At 45.1% G+C, this 21,501-nt stretch overlaps 1 protein-coding gene and 1 long non-coding RNA gene across 2 annotated transcripts in view; one reads left to right on the forward strand and one right to left on the reverse strand.

Annotated features, from left to right (window-relative positions):
• The window catches only part of LOC137369746 (uncharacterized), a 36,575-nt gene extending 27,172 nt beyond the window's left edge, over window positions 1-9,403 (reverse strand). The window contains exon 1 of the long non-coding RNA XR_010975004.1: window positions 9,372-9,403. This is a non-coding gene — a long non-coding RNA (uncharacterized lncRNA). The remainder of the gene's footprint in view (window positions 1-9,371) is intronic.
• Window positions 1-21,501, forward strand: part of mep1ba (meprin A subunit beta a) — a 50,769-nt gene that overhangs the window by 21,235 nt on the left and 8,033 nt on the right. Inside the window, exons 10-12 of the mRNA XM_068031140.1 lie at window positions 690-905; window positions 16,929-17,402; window positions 17,488-17,670. Of these exons, the coding sequence (XP_067887241.1) occupies window positions 690-905; window positions 16,929-17,402; window positions 17,488-17,670 (873 nt within the window). The remainder of the gene's footprint in view (window positions 1-689; window positions 906-16,928; window positions 17,403-17,487; window positions 17,671-21,501) is intronic.

The following is a 21,501-nucleotide window of genomic DNA, read 5'->3' on the forward strand; positions in this document are numbered from 1 at the left end:
TCCTCTCTCCTCCCCACCAAAGTGGTGCACTGTTTCCCTGGACGGGGATCTGAAGGTGCAGGAATTCTGACCGCCTTACCGAAGATCATGACGGGCCTTCAATTTCTCAGGTAAGTGTATTTAAATTATTAATTTTATTGATTTGCATATTTAAATTGTGGTCCGAGCCCTCCTGGCGTCAAGGTACCTGGTGGGCCTCTTCTGGAGCCATTTTCAGGCCCTCCCCTCCACCCCCGAAGGGCCACGGATCATGACATTGAGGCCTTGTTAAAATCCAGCCGTTGGGGTCTAGTTCGCACATTCCCTCATGTGCAGCGGTAATTGCTGATGGGTGATAACATTATGGAAGTGGGGGCTTGACTTTCCCCTCTGATGGTGGCCAGTCACTGAAATGATGCCCCATACAAAAGAGACTCCCTCCACTGACCCTGTAAACTCAGGCAGCGTTAATACTGAAGAGCCTCGGTAGATGCAATCTGGGCAGAACTGACGGGATGAGCACCTGCTCATTTTCCCTGCCTTGATCTCGTTTAAAGATCTTTGGAAAACACAATTTGACAAATATATGCTGAAAGGAGGTTATGCTGTCAAATATATATATCATGTTATATGAATGATGTGTTCATTAAAATGGAGAAAAAATAGTGGTCACTTTATTCAATTGATGTTTCAATCCTTTTATGTGGCAGGTATCGGATACTTTATGCACTTCAGTAGCAGTACTGGTCAGGTGGGACAGAAGGCCCTTTTGGAAAGCAGGATCTATTACCCGAAGCGGGGCTTTCAATGTTTGGAGTTCTATTCTTTCAACAGTGGAAGTGAGATGGATGAGTTGAACATTTGGGTCAGAATTTACAATGAAGCTAATCCCAATGGCACTTTAACAAAAGTCAGTGGAATAAAAGGTATGTCAATGAAGGCCAAAGAATGAGCATAAAAAAATTTATTAATATGCGATTTGAAAGAGTGATATAACCCTTGCACATAAATAAGATTTCTGGACATCTCTTTGTATTTCGTGTAATAAGATATGACTCCTTGATATAATGATCTTTATCGAACATTATCATAGAACTATAGAAAATTTACGGCACAGAAGAAGGCCATTCAGCCCATTGTGTCTGTGCCAGCCGAAAAAAACTAGCTGCCCAATCTAATCCCACCTTCCAGCACCTGGTCCATAGCCTTGCAGGTTACAGCACTTCAGGTGCATGTCCAGGTACCTTTTAAATGAGTTGAGGGTTTCTGCCTCCACCACCATTCCTGGCAGTGAATTCCAGACACCCACAACCCTCTGGGAGAAAAAGTTTTTCCTCATGTCCCCTCTAATCCTTCTACCCATCACCTTAAATCTGTGCCCCCTGGTAATTGACCTTTCTGCTGGGGAAACAGGTCATTCCTGTCTACTCTATCTAGGCCCCACATAACTTTGTACACCTCTATTAAGTCACTCCTCAGCCTCCTCTGTTCTAAGGAAAACAACCCTAGCCTATCCAATCTTTCCTCATAGCTACAACTTTCAAGCCCTGGCAACATTCTTGTAAATCTCCTCTGTACTCTCTCCAGAGCAATTATGTCCTTTCCGTAATAATACTCCAGCTGTGGCCTAATCAGCGTTTTACACAGTTCCAGCATTACATCCCTGCTTTTGTATTCTATACCTTGATCAATAAAGGAAAGCATTCCATTTGCCGTCTTCACCGCTTTATCTACCTGCCCTGCCACCTTCAGGGACCTGTGGACATGCACTCCAAGATCTCTCACTTCTTCTACACCTCTCAATATCCTCTCATTTATTGTGTATTTTCTTGCTTTCTTTGCCCTCCCCAAATGCATTATCTCACACTTCTCTGGACAGAATTCCATTTGCCATTTTTCCGCCCACTCAACCAAACCATTGATGTCTTTCTGGAGTCTACAGCTATCCTCTTCACTATCAACTACACGGCCAATTTTTGTGTCATCTGCAAATTTCCTGATCATGCCTCCCACATTTAAGTCCAAATCATTAATTTATACCACAAAAAGCAAGGGACCCAACACTGAGCCCTGTGGAACGCCACTGGAAACAGCTTTCCATTCGACTACTACCCTTTGTTTCTTGTCACTGAGCCAATTTTGGATCCAACCTGCCACATTCCCCTATATCCCATGGGTTTTCATTTTTCTAACCAATCTGCCACCCGGGACCTTGTCAAATTACATACTAAAATCCATGCAAACCACATCCACTGCACTACCCTCATCAATTCTCCTTGTTACCTCCTCAAAAAATGTAATCAAGTTAGTAAGACATGACTTTCCCTTAACAAATCCATGTTGACAATCCCTGATTAATCCGTGCCTTTCTAAGTGGCAGTTTATCCTGTCTCTCAGAATTGATTCTAATACTTTACCCACCACTGAGATCAGACTGACCGGCCTATATTATTTGGCCTATCCCTAGCCCCCTTTTTAAAGAATGGTACAACATTTGCAGACCTCCAATTCTCTGGTACCTCGCCCGTATCCAGTGAGGATTTGAAGATGATCCTCAGCATATCCTTTATTTCCTCCCTGGCTTCCTTAAAAACCTGGGTTGCAATACATCCAGCTCTGGCGACTTATCCACTTTCAAGGATGTCATACCCTCTAGAACTTTCTCTCTCATTATACTTATCATATCTAATATTTCACACTCCTCCTCTTTAGCTACAATGTCGGCATCACCCTCTCCTTTGTGAAGACAGAGACAAAAAACTCATTAAGAACCATGCCCACATCTTCTGCATCCACGCATGATACCCCTTGTACATCTCTGATAGGCCCTACCCTTTCATTAGTTATCCTCTTGCTCTTAATGTACTGATGAAACATCTTTGGATTTTACTTGATTTTACCTGCCAATAATTTTTCATGTCCTCTCTTTGCTTTTCTAATTTCCTTTTTTACTTCACTGCTGCACTTTCTATACTCCTCCAGGCTTTCTAAAATATTTGTGACTGTCATAAGCTTTCTTTTTCAGCTTTATCTTACCCTGTAAGCTTCTAGATAACCTGGGGGCTCTAGATTTGGCAGTACCACCCTTTATCTTTGTGGGGACATGCCTACACTGTGCCTGTAGAATCTCGCTTTTGAATGTCTCCCACTGGTTTGCCACTGATTTTCCTTCAAGTAGCTGTATCCAGTCTACTTTCACCAGGTCACCTCTCAGTTTCGTAAAATTTGCCTTCCCCCAATTTAGAACTTTTACTTCTATTTTATCTTTGTCCTTTTTTATGATTATGCTAAAATTAACTCTATTATGGTCACTATCTCCAAAATGGTCACCCACTGCTACTTCATCGACTTGTCCAGCTTCATTACCGAAGACTAAATCTAGAATTGCGCCCCCTCTCATTGGGCTAAAAGAGTTCTCTTGATGCAGTTAAGAATGTTGTGCCCTCTGTGCCCTTCACACTGTTTATTCCTGTTGATATTAGGGTAATTGAAATCCACAACTATTATTGCCCTATAGGTTTTGCACTCAGAAAACTGCCTACATATTTGTTGCTCTATCTCCTTCTCACTATTTGGGGGTCTATAGTACACTCCTCCCTCCTCGCACCCCCTCCCCCCCACCCTCTCCCTCCATGAAATCGCACAGTTTACTTGTTAGGGCCCCTGCTTAGGGATAGGAGCTAACCACCTCACTGCCTTATGGGCGCCTCGGGAGAGACCAAGTCTAAGAGAGTAAACCCGAACAGAAAATCCGGAGTGGAACTCCTAAGGCGGTCATGTGCCACCTTTGGCATGTTTCCGGCAGTTTCTGCAGCCATACCAGTGACAAACGTCGTGCTCTGCACTCCTTTGGACTCCACTAGGAAAGCCGACAGGGGGTTTGACACTTGGGCAACTCACAACCTCCAAACATCCACCCAGGCATGCGCCATGGAGAGGTCACCCCATAGTCGCCTCACAGCGACCAAAACAACATGGAAGGCAGCAGTTACGGGTTATAGGTCCAGCTCAATTGGCGCAGAGATTGGGTGCCACAGGTTGCCTTTGTCGGTGGAGAGGTCATTGCATCTCACTGGACAGCTACCGCCCACCTCAAACCGGGCAGCCACAGTAAGGTCAGTAAGGTTCTGTCCCGCCACAGTCCACCTGCTTCAATGGGTGCTTCGAGCTCAGGGTCATTGCCTGACAAGCGGACTGTAACACCGCACCAAACAGCACGACAGACAAAGGAAAGAAGGTACCAGTCCTTCGTTTTGCAAGCTGGAACATCAGAACTATGTGTCCTGGCCTGTCGGAAGACCTTACACAAATCAACAACTCTCAGAAGACCGCCATCGTTAACAACAAGCTCAGTAGACTCAATGTGGACACTGCAGCACTTCAGGAGACACGCCTCCCTGCGAGTGGATCTCTAAGAGAGCAAGACTACACCTTCTTCTGGCAGGGTAGGGATCCTGAAGAACCAAGACAGCATGGAGTGGGCTTTGCCATCAGAGACTCTTTGCTCAGCATGATAGAGCCACCTTCAAATGGCTCGGAACGCATATTGTCCATCCGACTGCTCACTGCCTCAGGTCCAGTACACCTACTCAGCATATATGCTTCAACACTCTGCTCTCCACCTGAAGTTAAAGACCAGTTCTACGAGGAACTCCATAATATCATTAGTCTTTCTTTTTTTCTTTCTTCTTTTTCTTTTGGGCCTCCTTATCTCGAGAGACAATGGATACGCGCCTGGAGGTGGTCAGTGGTTTGTGAAGCAGCGCCTGGAGTGGCTATAAAGGCCAATTCTGGAGTGACAGGCTCTTCCACAGGTGCTGCAGAGAAATTTGTTTGTTGGGGCTGTTGCACAGTTGGCTCTCCCCTTGCGCCTCTGTCTTTTTTCCTGCCAACTACTAAGTCTCTTCGACTCGCCACAATTTAGCCCTGTCTTTATGGCTGCCCGCCAGCTCTGGCGAATGCTGGCAACTGACTCCCACGACTTGTGATCAATGTCACACGATTTCATGTCGCGTTTGCAGACGTCTTTATAACGGAGACATGGACGGCCGGTGGGTCTGATACCAGTGGCGAGCTCGCTGTACAATGTGTCTTTGGGGATCCTGCCATCTTCCATGCGGCTCACATGGCCAAGCCATCTCAAGCGCCGCTGACTCAGTAGTGTGTATAAGCTGGGGATGTTGGCCGCTTCAAGGACTTCTGTGTTGGAGATATAGTCCTGCCACCTGATGCCAAGTATTCTCCGAAGGCAGCGAAGATGGAATGAATTGAGACGTCGCTCTTGGCTGGCATACGTTGTCCAGGCCTCGCTGCCGTAGAGCAAGGTACTGAGGACACAGGCCTGATACACTCGGACTTTTGTGTTCCGTGTCAGTGCGCCATTTTCCCACACTCTCTTGGCCAGTCTGAACATAGCAGTGGAAGCCTTACCCATGCGCTTGTTGATTTCTGCATCTAGAGACAGGTTACTGGTGATAGTTGAGCCTAGGTAGGTGAACTCTTGAACCACTAATAATGATACTAATATCATTAGTAGCATTCCCAATACCGAACATTTGTTCCTGCTGGGAGACTTTAACGTCAGGGTTAGGGCCGACCATGACTCATGGCCCTCCTGCCTTGGGCGCTATGGCATTGGAAGGATGAATGAGAATGGACAGAGACTGCTCGAGTTGTGTACCTATCACAACCTGGGGCGGCACAGTGGCGCAGTGGTTAGCACTGCAGCCTCGCAGCTCCAGTGACCCGGGTTCAATTCTGGGTACTGCCTGTGTGGAGTTTGCAAGTTCTCCTTGTGTCTGCGTGGGTTTCCTCCGGGTGCTCCGGTTTCCTCCCACATGCCAAAAACTTGCGGGTTGATAGGTAAATTGGCCATTATAAATTGTCCCTAGTATAGGTAGGTGGTAGGGAAATATAGGAACAGGTGGGGATGTGGTAGAAATATGGGATTAGTGTAGGATTAGTATAAATGGGTGGTTGATGTTCGGCACAGACTCGGTGGACCGAAGGGCCTGTTTCAGTGCTGTATCTCTAAAAAAACTAAAACAACCTCTGCATCACCAACTCGTTCTTTCATACTAAACCCTGTCACTAGGTTTCATGGAGAAACCCAAGATCACATTGTTAGCACCAGCTGGACTTCATCATCGCAAGGCGAGCCTCTACAAACAGTGTCCAAATCACACGCAGCTTTCACAGTGCGGACTGCGACACCGACCACTCCCTGGTGTGCAGCAAAGTTAGACTCAAACCAAAGAAGCTACATCACTCCAAGCAGAAGGGCTGCACACGCATCAACATTAACAGAATTTCTTATCCACAGCTGTTACATAAGTTTCTAAATTCACTTGAAAAAGCCCTTCAAAACATTCCTGCAGAGAATGCAAAGACGAAGTGGGCCCACATCAGAGACGCCATCTATGATTCAGCAATGACCACCTTTGGCAAACGTGAGAAGCAGAATGCAGACTGGTTTCAATCTCACTTTGAAGAGCTGGAACCTGTCATAGCCGCTAAGCGCACTGCACTGTTGAACTACAAGAAAGCCCCCAGCGAGTTAACATCTATAGCACTTAAAGTAGCCAGAAGCACTGCACAAAGAACAGCCAGGCGCTGTGCAATGACGACTGGCAACACCTATGCAGTCGTATTCAGCTGGCCTCAGACACCGGAAACATCAGAGGAATGTATGATGGCATCAAGAGAGCTTTTGGGCCAACCATCAAGAAGATCGCCCCCACCTCAAGGCTAAATCAGGGGAAACGATCACTGACCAACACAAGCAATTGGACCTCTAGGTGGAGCACTACCTAGAACTGTACTCCAGGGAAAATGTTGTCACTGAGTCCGCCCTCAATGCAGCCCAGTCTCTGCCAGTCATGGATGAGCTGGACGTACAGCCAACAAAATCGGAACTCAGTGATACCATTGATTCTCTAGCCAGTGGAAAAGGCCCTGGAAAGGATGGAATTCGCCCTGAAATAATCAAGAGTGCCAAGCCTGCTATACTCTCAGCACTCCATGAACTGCTTTGCCTGTGCTGGGATGAGGGAGCAGTACCACAGGACATGCGCGATGCCAATATCATCACCCTCTATAAGAACAAGGGTGACCACGGTGACTGCAACAACTACCGTGGAATCTCCCTGCTCAGCATAGTGGGGAAAGTCTTCGCTTGAGTCATTTTAAACAGACTCCAGAAGCTGGCTGAGCGTGTCTACCCTGAAGCACAGTGTGGCTTTCGAGCAGAGAGATCCACCATTGACATGCTGTTCTCCCTACTACAGGAGAAATGCCGCGAACAACAGATGCCCCTCTACGTTGCTTTCATTGATCTCACCAAAGCCTTTGACCTCGTCAGCAGACGTGGTCTCTTCAGACTACTAGAAAAGATCGGATGTCCACCAAAGCTACTAAGTATCATCACCTCATCCCATGACAATATGAAAGGCACAATTCAGCATAGCAGCGCCTCATCAGACCCCTTTCCTATCCTGAGTGGCATGAAACAAGACTGTGTTCTCTCACCTACACTGTTTGGGATCTTCTTCTCACTGCTGCTCTCACAGGTGTTCAAGTCTTCAGAAGAAGGAATTTTGCTCCACACAAGATCAGATGGCTGGTTGTTCAACCTTGCCCATCTTAGAGCGAAGACCAAAGTATGGAAAGTCCTCATCAGGGAACTCCTCTTTGCTGACGATGCTGCATTAACATCCCACACAGAAGAGCATCTGCAGAGACTCATCGACAGGTTTGCGGCTGCCTGCAACGAAATTGGCCTAACCAGCAGCCTCAAGAAAATGAACATCATTGGACAGGACATCAGAAATGCTCCATCCATCAATATCGGCGACCACGCTCTGGTAGTGGTTCAAGAGTTCACCTACCTAGGCTCAACTATTACCAGTAACCTGTCTCTCGATGCAGAAATCAACAAGCGCATGGGAAAGGTGTCCGCTGTTATGTCCAGACTGGCCAAGAGGGTGTGGGAAAATGGCGCACTGACACTGAACACAAAAGTCCATGTGTATCAAGCCTGTGTCCTCAGTCCCTTGCTCTATGGCAGTGAGGCCTGGACAAAGTATGTCAGCCAAGAGCGACGTCTCAACTCATTCCATCTTCGCTGCCTCCAGAGAATCCTTGGCATCAGATGGCAGGACTGTATCTCCAACACAGAAGTCCCCAGCATATACACCCCACTGAGCCAGCAGTGCTTGAGATGGCTTGGCCATGTGAGCCGCATGGAAGATGGCAGGATCCCCAAGGACGCCTTATACAGCGAGCTTGTCACTGGTATCAGACCCACCGGCCGTCCATGTCTCCGCTTTAAAGACGTCTGCAAACGCGACATGAAGTCCTGTGACATTGATCACAAGTCGTGGGAGTCAGTTGCCAGCATTCACCAGAGCTGGCGGGCAGCCATAAAGGCGGGGCTAAAGAGTGGCAAGTCGAAGAGGCTTAGCAATTGGCAGGAAAAAAAACAGAAGTGCAAGGGGAGAGCCAACTGTGTAACAGCCCTGACAACCAATTTTATCTGCAGCACCTGTGGAAGAGTCTGTCACTCTAGAATTGGCCTTTATAGCCACTCCAGGCGCTGCTTCACAAACCACTGCCCACCTCCAGGTGCTTACCCATTGGCTCTCGAGACAAGAAGGCCAAAGAAGAAAGATAGTACACTCCTAGAAGTGTGGCTGCCCCTTTTTTATTTCTGAGCTCAACCCATATGGCCTCATTTAATGATTCATTTAGCATATTATCCCTCCTCGGAGCTGTTATTGATTCCTGAACCAATAATGCTACACCCCCTCCTTTTTTATCCCCCTCTCTAACCCACCTGCAAACTCTACATCCAGAAATGTTGAGCTGCCATTTCTGCCTCTATTTAAGCCAAGTTTCCGTTATAGCAACGATATCATGTTGCCCTGTGTCTATCTGTGCCCTCAGCTCATCAGCTTTATTTGCTATATTCCTTGCATTTAAATAAATACCCTTTAACATTGCCAAATTCCTGTGCTGCACACGTTTTAACCTTTGGTTCTTCTATCTTTCAGAGTCACCCACAAATTTTCTGCCTCCCATTCCCGGCCCTGAATTTGTTCTATCTGAGACTGCACTCAGTTTCCCATCTCCCTGCCAAACTAGTTTAAACCATCCCCAACAGCACTAGCAAACCTTCCTACAAGAATATTTGTCCCAGTCCTGTTCAGGTGTAGACTGTCCGGCTTGTACAGGTCCCAATGCCCAAAAATCTGAAGCCCTCCCTCCTGCACCATCCCTCCAGCCACACATTCATCTGGTGTATCCTCCCATTTCTATACTCACTAGCATGTGGCCTTGGTAGTAATCAGGAGATTACTGCTAGTGTAATAAGTATAAGAAGTAGAATAACTTACCAGTTACTTCAATCAGCTTCTTCCCCGGTACTGTGGAGGCTGAAAAGGCAGAAAAGATAGAGACCAAAGAGCACGTCCTTCCGCTTGTCAGTGAAGTTCCTCACACACAACTCACAGACATTTGTGGGGAAAAAATGTTCTCTGCATCAAAATTTGTTTTCTTAAATTACTGTCTTCAGTCATTTTAACAAAATCTCCCCACATGACGGTCGCTTCTTCAATATTTGTTTCCTACTTTAAGGGTTACTCAGAAATTCTGTCAAAGAGGAAAAGTCTGCTTTGAGAAATATGAGATCTTTAGGGACCAGAGTCCTGGCGAATCGCATAACGAGGGCTGTGGATAGGGCTTTAAACTAAATAGTTGGGGGGGGAGGGTTCAGTTGCATGGAAAACTAAGAAGTCAAAGTTAAAGGAGAAGGTAGGAATGCAGGTTACTGATGAGGCTGATTGTTCCCAGAAAATAAAAGGAAGGGACAGAATGTGTGAACGTCATATTGCACCAAGGAATTGTACAAGAGTAGAGAAATTTGATAATAGAACAAATTTAAAGGCTCTGTATCTGAATACACGAAACATTCGGAATAAAATAAATGAGTTAACAGCGCAAATAGAGACAAATGGGTTTGATTTAGTGGCGATTACCGAGACGTGGTTGCAGGGAAACCAGGTTTGGGAATTGAATATCCAAGGGTACTCAGTATTTCGGAAGGATAGGCAGGAAGGAAAAGGAGGAGGTGTAGCTTTGTTAGTAAAAGAAGAGATCAGTGTTATAGTGAGAAATTATATAGGCACTGGAGATCAAGACGTAGAATCAGTCTGGGTAGAAATAAGAAACAGCAAGGGAAAGAAGTCCCTGGTGGGAGTAATCTATAGGTCCCCAAACCCTCGTTCCGCAGTGGGGCACAATATAAACCAAGAAATAATGGGGGCTTGTAAGAAAGGTATGGCAATAATCATGGGTGATTTTAATATGCATATAGACTGGATTAATCAAATTGGCAAGAGTAGCCTCGAGGGAGAGTTCATTGAATGTATTAGAGATTTTTTTTTGGAACAATATGTTGTGGAATGAACCAGGGAGCAGGCTATTCTAGATTTGGTATTGTATAATGAGGTGGGATTAATTAACGATCTCATAGTTAAGGATCCTCTAGGGAAGAGTGATCATAGCATGCTAGGATTTCAAATTCAATTTGAGGGTGAGAAACTGGAGTCCCATATTAGTGTTCTGGAGTTAAACAAAGGTAATTACATAGGCATGAGGACAGATTTGGCCCTAGTGGACTGGGCAGGAAGACTAAAAGGTAGGACAATTAATGAGCAGTGACAGATGTTTAAGGAGATATTCAATTCCTCCCAACTAAACTATATTCCAGAGAGGAAGAAAGATTCTAAGAGGGGGGAAAAACATCCATGGTTAAGCAAGGAAGTGAAGGATAACATAAAGACAAAAGCTAAGGCATACCATGTTGCAAAGGCCAGTGGCAGGCTGGAAGATTGGGAAACTTTTAAAGATCAACAAAGGGTTGCTTAAAAAGTAATAAAAAGAAAAAAGGAAAATTAGGAAAGAAAACTAGCGCAAAATATAAAAATGGATAACAAAAGCTTCTATAAGTATACAAAAGGTAAGAGAGTAGCTAAAGTGAATGTTGGTCCCTTGGAGGATGAGACTGGGGAGTTAATAGAGAGGAACACAGAAATGGCGGAGACACTAAATCAGTATTTTGCCTCAGTTTTCATGGTGGGGGACACTAGTACCATCCCAATAGTAACAGGTAATGCAGAGGTTATAGAAAAAGAGGAACATAGAAAAATCATCATTACTAGGGAAAAAATACTGAGCAAACTATTGGGATTGAAGGCAGACAAGTCCCCAGGGCCTGATGGCCTACATCCTAGGGTCTTAAAGGAAGTGGCAGCAGAGGTAATGGATCCATTGGTTATAATATTCCAAAATTCCCTGGATGCGGGAAAGGTTCCAGTGGATTGGAAAAAAGCTAATATAACACCCTTATTCAAAAAGGGAGGGAGGCAGAAAGTAGGAAACTATAGACCAGTTAGTTTAACATCTGTCTTTGGGAAATTGTTAGAATCCATTATTAAGGAAGTCATAACAGGACATTTAGAAAGTCAAAACACAATCCATCAGAGTCAGCATGGTTTTATGAAGGGTAAATCATGTTTAACTAATTTGCTAGAGTTTTTTGAAGCTGTGATGAGCAGAGTGGATAATGGGGATCCTGTAGATGTAGTATATCTGGACTTCCAGAAGGCATTTGATAAGGTGCCGCACAAAAGGTAAGATCACATGGAGTTAGGGGCAATTTATTATCTTGGATAGAGGATTGGCTAACCAACAGAAAACAGAGAGTCGAGATAAATGGGTCTTTTTCTGATTGGCAAGATGTAATCAGTGGGGTGTCACAGGGTTCGGTCCTTGGGCCCCAACTATTTACAATATATATTAATGACTTGGATGCAGGGAAAGAAGGTACTATAGCCAAATTTGCAGATGACACTAAAATAGGTGGGATAGTAAGTTGCAATAAAGAAATAAGAAATTTACAAATGGATATGGATAGGTTAGGTGAATGGGCCAAAATTTGGAATTTAACGTGGATAAGTGTGAGGTTATCTATTTTGGTCAGAAGAATAGAAAGGCAAATTACTATCTAAATGGAGAGAAACTTCAGAGTATTTCGGTGCAGAGGGATTTGGGTGTCCTCGTGCATGAATCGCAGAAAACTAGTATGCAGGTACAGCAGGTAATAAGGAAGGAAAATGGAATTTTGGCATTTATTGCCAAAGGAATAGAATAAAAAAGTAGGGAAGTGTTGCTGCAACTGTACAAGACATTAGTGAGACCGCACCTGGAGTACTGCGGTACAGTTTTGGTCCCCTTACTTGAGGAGGGATGTAGTTGCATTGGAGGCAGTTCAGAGGAGGTTCACTAGATTGATTCCAGGAATAAGGGATTTGTCTTATGAAGAGAGATTGAGCAGTTTAGGCCTTTACTCTCTAGAGTTTAGAAGAATGAGAGGAGATCTAATTGAGGAATATAAAATGTAGACGTAGAGAGGATGTTTCCTCTTGTGGGGCAATCGAGAACGAGAGGTCATAGTTTTAAGATAAGGGGTAGCAGATTTAAATAAGAGATGAGGAGAAATTACTTCTCTCAAAGGATCGTAAATCTGTGGAATTCATTACTCCAAAGTGCAGTGGATGCCACAACATCGAGTAAATTTAAGGAGGAGATGACAGATTTTTAATTAGTAATGGGTTGAAGGGTTATGGAGAATGGGCAGGAAAGTGGAGTTGAGGCCAAGATGAGATCAGCCATGATTGTATTGAATGGCGGAGCAGGCTCGAGGGGCTGAATTGCCTACTCCTGCTCCTAGTTCTTATGTTCTTATGTTCTATTCCAATGGCTGAAGGGTCGATAACCAAGGAACACAGATTTAAGGTGATTGACAAAAGAAGCAGAGACAACATGAAGAAAAACTATTTTACACAACAAGTGGTTAGGATTTGGAATGCACTGCCTGATGGGGTGCTGGATACAGATTCAATAGTTGCTTTCCAAAGGGATATGCAGACGGAGCAGGAGAGTGGGACTAAGAGGATTGCTCTTCGCAGATTCGATGGGCCAAATGGCCTCCTTCTGTACTGCATGATTTTATGATTTTATGATTCCATGATCGATTGACAAGGTTGCCTCAGAAAATTTTGTTTTTATCATGGCAATTAGTTCAGATACCAAGGAGAAACAAACAAGGTGTAAGAAGGGAGATTAGGCAGAATATTTTATACAAAGTGCAATTAATTCTTAGGAAGAGTTACCAGGAAAGCTCATTTGAAGTTAATAAATCAAAGCATTTTATGGTTAGCTGAGTGTGTTTCTAGAGAGTGGAGAGATTGATGGAGATGATGAGATCAGCGTGTAAGGTTCCACAGATATATAGAATATGCAGCACAGAAAAAGGTCATTCAAGCCAGTCAGCCCATGTCAGCATTTCTGCATCACTTTTGGCTTCTCATCCTTCCTCATCTGACTCTATCAGTATAACCCTTCTGTTTCCTTTTCTCTCATATGCTTATCTAGCTTCCTCTTAAATGCATCTACGGTATGGGCCCTGTAGTAGCAAGTTCCCTATTCTCACCACTGGATTTCTCCCTATTGGATTTCTGGGTGACTATCTTTTATTGATGGTCTCTGGTTTTCTCTTCCCCACAAGTGGAAACACCCTCCCTGTGTCCACTCCATCAAAACCTAGATTGCAGATTTCTTCACAGTTTACCCATTGTCTCTCGAGATAAGGAGGCCAAAGAGAGTACCTCATTATTGATAATTTAAATCTTTCCTCCCGTTTACACTTTTTTACAAGTTTAGTTAGATTGATACATTTGCAAGGCTGCTCTGTAAAATTGTTATCCGTTTCACAAGTGCAGAGAATCTGGGGATAGATGAGGCATTGAACTACATCACATCAGGGTTAATAATGCAGCATTGAGGGTTTGCTTAGAGACTGCTCATCCATGCCTTCGTTATCTCTAGACTTGACGATTCCAACGCACTCCTGGCTGGTCTCCCACATTCTACCCTCCGTAAACTTGAAGTCATTCCAAAACTCTGCTGCCCATATCCTAACTCGCACCAAGCCCCATTCCCCTATCACCCCTGTTCTTATTGACCTACATTGGCTCCGGGTCAAGTAACATCTTAATTTTAAAATTCTCATCCTTGTTTACAAATCCCTCTCTGGCCTTGCCCCTCCTTACCTCTGTAATCTCCTCCAGCCTCACAACCCTCCAAGATCTCTGCGCTCCTCTAATTCTTGCCTCTTTGTGCATCCCTGATTTTAATTGCACTACCATTGGTGGCTGTGTCTTCAACTGCCTCGGTCCCAAGCTCTGGAATATCCTCCCTACACCTCTCTGCCTCTCCAACCTGCTTTCCTCCTTTAAGGCACTCCTCTGGTTGTTGGGTTAGCAGGTGCTTGTTTGTAATGTGCAACACTGTAAATAAATGCTTATAAAGATGTGTAAAGATTGGCTCCAGTTCTACCCTTCACCAATTTGCTTTCAGGAATATGACATATTGTCCTTGGAAAGAGTGCATCGTAGATTCGCTAGAATGATACTTGGACTCCAAGAGTTAGAAAACATAGAAAACATCGAAAAATAGGAGCAGAACTAGGCCATTCGGCCTACACCGCCATTCAATACGATCATGGCTGATCATCCAAACTCAGTACCCTGTTCCCGCTTTCTCCCCATATCCCTTGATCCTTTTAGCCCTAAGAACTATATCTAACTCCTTCTTGAATATATTTAATGATTTGGCCTCAACTGCTTTCTGTGGTAGAGAATTCCACAGGTCTGCCTCCTCATCTCAGTCCTAAATGGCTTACCCCTTATCCTTAGACTGTGACCCCTGGTCCTGGACTCCCCCACCATCAGGAACATCCTTCCTGCATCTAGTCTGTCCAGTCCTGTTAGAATTTTGTAGGTTTCTATGAGACCGCCTCTCATTCTTCTAAACCCGAGTGAAGACAAGCCTAATTGAACCAATCTCTCTTCATACATCAGTCCTGCCATCCCAGGAATCAGTCTGGTGAACCTTCGCTGCACTCCCTCCATAGCAAGAACATCCTTCCTCAGGTAGGGAGACCAAAACTGTACACAATACTCCAGATGTGGTCTCACCAAGGCCTTGCATAATTTCAGCAAGACATCTTTGCTCCTGTACTCAAATCCTCTCGCTATGAAAGCCAACATACCATTAGACTTCTTAACTGCCTGCTGCAACTGCATGCTTACTTTCAGCAACTGGTGCACAAGGACACCCAAGTCTCGCTGCACCTTCCTCTTTCTCAATCTATCGCCGTTCAGATAATAATCTGCCTTTCTGTTTTTGCCACCAAAGTGGGTAACCTCACATTTATCCACATTATACTGCATCTGCCATGTATTTGCCCACCCACTCAACCTGTCCAAATCACACTGGAGCTTCTCTGCATCCTCCTCACAGCTCACACTCCCGCCCAAGCTATGAAGAGAGACTAAACAAATTCAAGTTGTATTCCATATTTTGAAAGTTAAGGGGTGATTTGATCAAAGTTTTCAGATATTAAGGGAAACAGTTGGGTAGATTGGGAGAAATTATTTCCTTTAGTTGGCGAGTCTAGGACTAGGGTATCACGGTCAGAAACTTGGAGCCAGACCTTTCAGGAGAGAAATTAGGAAATACTTCTTCATAAAGAGCATGGTAGAAGTTCAGAACAAATAGCAATTGATGCTAGATCAATTGTTAATCGTTAATTTTAAAACTGAGATTGATAGAGTTTTGCTGGCAAAAGGTATTAAGGTATGTGGAGCAAAGGTAGGCATATGGAGTTAGGTTACAGATCAGCCATGGCAGGGGCGGGGGTTTTGGAGGCAGGGAGAGTATATAATCGGGTAGGATGGTGTATGAGGGGATCCCGCCTCTGCTATTATCAAGTGCACCAATTGAGGCCCTTAACTGGACAATTAATGCCCAATTTAAGGACCTCATCCCACCGCCACCGCAATTAGCCGTACTTGAACAAGGGATCCAGCGTCAGGAAGCAGAGGCCTGTTGAGAGTCACCACCGCCCGCTCCCCCCCACTCCACTCTTGCTACCAACCCTCTACATCACCCCCCCCCCACCCCCCACCCATGGCCTCCACACCATGACAGCCCTCTCATCTTGACCTACCTGTGGCCTGGGTCCAGCGCTGCTCCTGGACCTCAGGTGGGTGCTCAACTGGCAGCAGCCAGCGCCTCCGTGGTGGCGCTGCTCAGTCAAAAAGCATCTAGTCTCTGATTGCCCGGCAGATCTCAGCAGGCGAGACGTCTGTCGCCAGGGAGATTGATCCCATGGAAGGCCCACCGCTGTCCAGTTAAGTGCCTTACTGGCCCTAGATTCAGCGGACCTCCCAGAGAAGAGGCGATGCTGGGTGCTCAACGTTGCTTTTTCCAGACGTCGAGACCTCTGTTGCCCGAGTAAAATCCTAACCATGATCTCATTGAATGGTGGAACAGCCTTGAGGGGCTGAATGGCCTTGTCCTGTTCCTATGTTGCTATCAGTGTGATGAATTGATTGCAATTAAATTGGATGGGCCTGATAACCATTTCAAATATAATGCTTTGGATTTCTTAGGGTGGTTATGGGGGAGGGGCAGGGGGTAATTTGGAGGAAAATCAATATTTCAGGAAACAGGGGTTGATTTTCATTTTGGATGTATAGGAATAGCCAATAAAAGTCCACGATCCATCCTGGTAGACTCACAGCACAGTGATGTGGAGTAGTTGACTAATCATAGCGAGCAATCTCTGTCAATAAGTCTACAACAAGCCCAGAAATAGCACAAGAAAAAAAACCTCAATGGTGGAGAGCTTGCATGTAAATATTTCGATATAATTCACCATTCTTAAATGCGCAGCTTGTACCTTCTACACTCAAAGTATAGATAAATTCAAAATGGCTCAGCGACTGCAGAAAAATATATTTTGAATTTTTTTTTAATGACAGGTGCTGGTCTGAACTATTGGCAGCTTCACCACATTAGCCTGACTGTCTCCACAAAGTTCCGTGTTGCTTTTGAAGGAGTGAAAGGAGGTAGTAGCTCCACCGGAGGCATCTCCATCGATGATGTCAACCTCTCAGAAATGCATTGCCCCACACACGTGTGGCACATCAAGAACTTTACCCACATCTTAAACACAAGTCCCTCAGGAACGGCTGGCCAAATTTACAGTCCGAGATACTACTCCAGTGACGGATATGCATTTCAGATCAGCTTGTACGTAAATGGGACAAGGAACAGACCCTTTTACCTTGCTGTTTATTTCCATTTGGTCAGTGGAAATAATGATAACAGTCTACAATGGCCATGCCCATGGAAGCAAGGGACTATGTTGTTAATGGATCAACATCCAGACATTAGACGGCGTATGTCCATGCAAAGAAGTGTAACAACAGATCCTAATGAAACCTACACTGAAGGTTGGTAAATATCTTAATTAGCCTTTCTGTATTCATTTCTGATTTTGGCTGTCCACATTAATTGTTGTCTGGCTTTGCTTTATAGATAATAAAACACACTTCCTTTGGGACAAGCCTGAGAAGGTAGGAATCCTGGTGACAGAACCTGATGGTACCAAGTATTATCGGGGGCCAGGAGTGGGAACCAGTATATTTCTATCCCATGAGAGATTGAAAAGCAGAGAGTTTATCAAGGGAGATGGTGCCTATTTTCTCCTAACCATGGAAGGTATGATTCTATGCTTTGGACACTTTTACACCTTACAGTTCAAGCACTTTAAAGTAGACAATGAGATAAGGCTACAAGCTATTTATATTACATAGTAGAGTACTGTCTAACTAATACAAGATGTCACCAGTTTTTTTTAAACTGAGCATTTTGCCTCACATAAAATTAAATAGAGTTTACAGCACAGAAAGAGGCCATTCAGCCCAACAGATCCATGCCTCCTCCTACCCTACTGCATCTCACCTCATCAACATATCCTTCTATTCCTTTCTCCCTCTTGTGTTTATCTAGTTTCCCCTTAAATGTATCTATGTTATTCACCTCAACCACTCCCTGTGGTAGCGAGTTCCACATTTCTCACCACTCTCTGGGTAAAGAAGATTCTGCTGAATATTTATATTTATGGCTTTATATTTATAATTACATCTTATAAATATGGCCTGTAGTTTTGACTCTGCAAAAAGTGGAAATATCTTCTCTGCATTTCCCCTATCAAACCCCTTCTAGAAACCTCTATGAGGACATGTGTCAGCCTTCCCTTTTCTACAGAAAAGAACCCCAGGCTATTCAGTCTTTCCTGACTGTTATAACTTCTCAGTTCTGGTGTCATCCTTATACACCATTTTTTGCACCTTTTCAAGAGCCATCAGATCCGTTATATAATGCAGCGACCAGAATGTGCACAGTTTAGTTCTAAAGAAAACAGACGATATACACACCTGTCATGTTTATCAATTCTCAGGTAAGTAGGGGAGGTGGTGGTATGGTGGTATTGTCACTAAACTAATAACTCAAAGACCTAGGGTATTGCTCCAGGGACATGGGTTCGAATCCCACCATGGTAAAAATAGAATTTGAATTCAATTAATAAATCTGGAATTAAAAGCGAGTCTAATGATGGCCATGAAACCATTGTCCATTGCTGTAAAAACCCATCTGGTTAACTAATGCCCTTTAGTGAAGAAAAATCTGCTGTCCTTACCTGGTCTGGCCTACATGTGACTGCAGACCCACAGCAATGTGGTTGACTTGTAACTACCCTCTGAAATGGCCTAGCAAGCCACTCAGTTGTATCAAACAGCTGAAAAAGAATGAAACCAGATGGACCACCTGGCATCAACCAAGGCACTAGAAATGGCAAACCCAGCCCTGTTGACCCTGCAAAGTTCTCCTTATTAACATCTGGGGGCTTGTGCCAAAGTTGGGAAAGCTGTCCCACAGACTAGTCAAGCAACAGCCTGACATAGTCATACTCATGGAATCATACCTTACAGATGATGTCCCAGACCTGCCATCACCATCCCCAGGTATATCCTGTCCCATTGGCAGGACAGAGGTGGTGGCACAGTGGTATACAGTCAGGAAGGAGTTGCCCTGGGAGTTTTCAACATTGACTCGGAACCCATGAAGTCTCATGGCATCAGGTCAAACATGGACAAGGAAACCTCCTGATGATTACTACCTACTGCCCCCACCCCCTCAACTGATGAATCAGTACTCCTCCATGTTGAACACCACTTGGAAGAAGCACTGAGGGTGGGAGACATCAATATCCATCACCAAGAGTGGCACCACTACTGACCAAGCTGGCTGAGTCCTAAAGGACATAACTGCTAGAATGGGTCTGCGGCAAGTGGTAAGGGAAAAACGTATCCTCACCAATATGCCTGCCACAGATACATCTGTCCATGACAGTATTGGTAGGAGTGACCATTGCACACACCCCTTGTGGAGACAAAGTCCTGTCGTCACATTGAGGATACCCTCCATCGTGTTGTGTGGCACTACCACCATGCTAAATGGGATAGATTTTGAACAGATCTAGCAACACAAAATTGGGCATCCATGAGGCGCTGTGGGCCATCAGCAGCAGCAGAATTGTACTCAACCACAAACTGTAACCTCATGGCCCAGCATATCCCCCACTTTACCATTGCCATCAAGCTGGGAGACCAACCCTGGTTCAATGAAGAGTGCAGGAGGACATATCTCAAAATTAGGTGTCAACCTGCGAAAGCCACAAACCAGGACTACTTGCGTGCCAAACAGTGGAAGCAGCATGCGATAGACAGAACTAAGCATTACAGTCCTGCCACATCCAGCCGTGAATGGTGGTGGACAATTAAACAACTAACTGGAGGAGGTGGCTCCACAAATATCCCCATCCTCAACAATGGGGGAGCCCAGCACATCAGTGCAAAAGATAATGCTGAAGCATTTGCAACAATCTTCAGCCAGAAGTGCCAAGTTGATGATCCATATCGACCTCCTCCTGAAGTCCCCAACATCACAGATTCAGCCAATTTGATTCACTCCATATGATATCGAGAAACGACTGAAGGCACTGGATACTGCAAAGGCTATGGGCCCTGACAACATTCTGGCAATAGTACTGAAGACCTGTGCTCCAGAACTTGCCGCACCCCTAGCCAAGCTGTTCCAGTACAGCTACAACACTGGCATCTACCCGGCAACGTGGAAAATTGCCCAGGTATGTCCTGTATAATAAAAGCAGGACAAGTCCAACCCAGCCAATTACCACCCTATTCTCAATCATCAGTAAAGTGATGGAAGGTGTCATCAACAGTGCCATCAAGCAGCACTTGCTTAGCAATAACCTCAGTGACACTCAGTTTGGGTTCCGCCAGGGCCACTCAGCTCCTGACCTCATTACAGCCTTGGTTCAAACATGGACAAAAGAGCTTAACTCAAGAGGTGAGGTGAGAGTGACTGCCCTTGTGACCAAGTATGGCATCAAGGTGCCCTAGCAAAACTGGTGTCAATGGGAATCGGGGAAAACTCTCCACTGGTTGGAGTCATACCTAGCACAAAGGAAAATGGTTGCAGTTGTTGGAGGTCAATCATCGCAGCTCCATCATCACAGTTCCAGGACATCACTGCAGGATAGTGTCCTAGGCTCAACCATCTTCAGCTGCTTCATCAATGACCTTCCTTCAATCATAAGGTCAGAAGAGGGGATGTTCGCTGATGATTGCACAATGTTCAGCACCATTCATGACTCCTCAGATACTGAAGCAGTCCGTGTAGAAATGCAGCAAGACCTGGACAATATCCAGGCTTGGGCTGATAAGTGGCAAGTAACATTCACACCACACAAGTGCCAGGCAATGACCATCTCCAACAAGAGAGAATCTAGCCATCTCCCCTTGCCATTCACTGGCATAATGATCGCTGAATCCCCAACTATCAACATCCTGGGGGTTATCATTGACAGAAACCTGAACTGGAGTAGCCATATAAATACCGTGGCTACAAGAGCAGGTCAGAGGCTAGGAATCCTGCTGACTCCCCAGTGCCTGTCCCCCATCTACAAGGCACAAGTCAGGAGTGTGATGGCATACTCTTCACATGACTGCATGGGTGCAATACTCAAGAAGCTCGACATCATCCAGGACAAAGCAGCCCCCTTGATTGGCACCCCATCTACAAACACTCACTCCCTTCACCACCGACACACAGTGGCAGCAGTGTGTACCATCTACAAGATGCACTGCAGCAACGCACCAAGGCTCGTTAGACAGCACCTTCCAAAACCATGACCTCTATCACCTAGAAGGACAAGGGCAGCAGATGCATGAGAACACCACCATCTGCAAGTTCCCCTCTAAGCCACACACCATCCTGACTTGGAACTAGATCGCCGTTCCTTCACTGTCGCTGGGTCAAAATGTTGGAACTCCTTTCCTAACAGCACTGTGGGTGTACCTACCTCACATGGACTGCAGCGGTTCAAGAAGGCAGCTCAACACCACCTTCTCAAGGGCAATTAGGGATGGGCAATAAATGCTGGCCTAGCCAGCAAGGCCCACA

Source organism: Heterodontus francisci, chromosome 5 (assembly GCF_036365525.1).
Source record: "Heterodontus francisci isolate sHetFra1 chromosome 5, sHetFra1.hap1, whole genome shotgun sequence".
NCBI lineage: Eukaryota > Metazoa > Chordata > Chondrichthyes > Heterodontiformes > Heterodontidae > Heterodontus > Heterodontus francisci.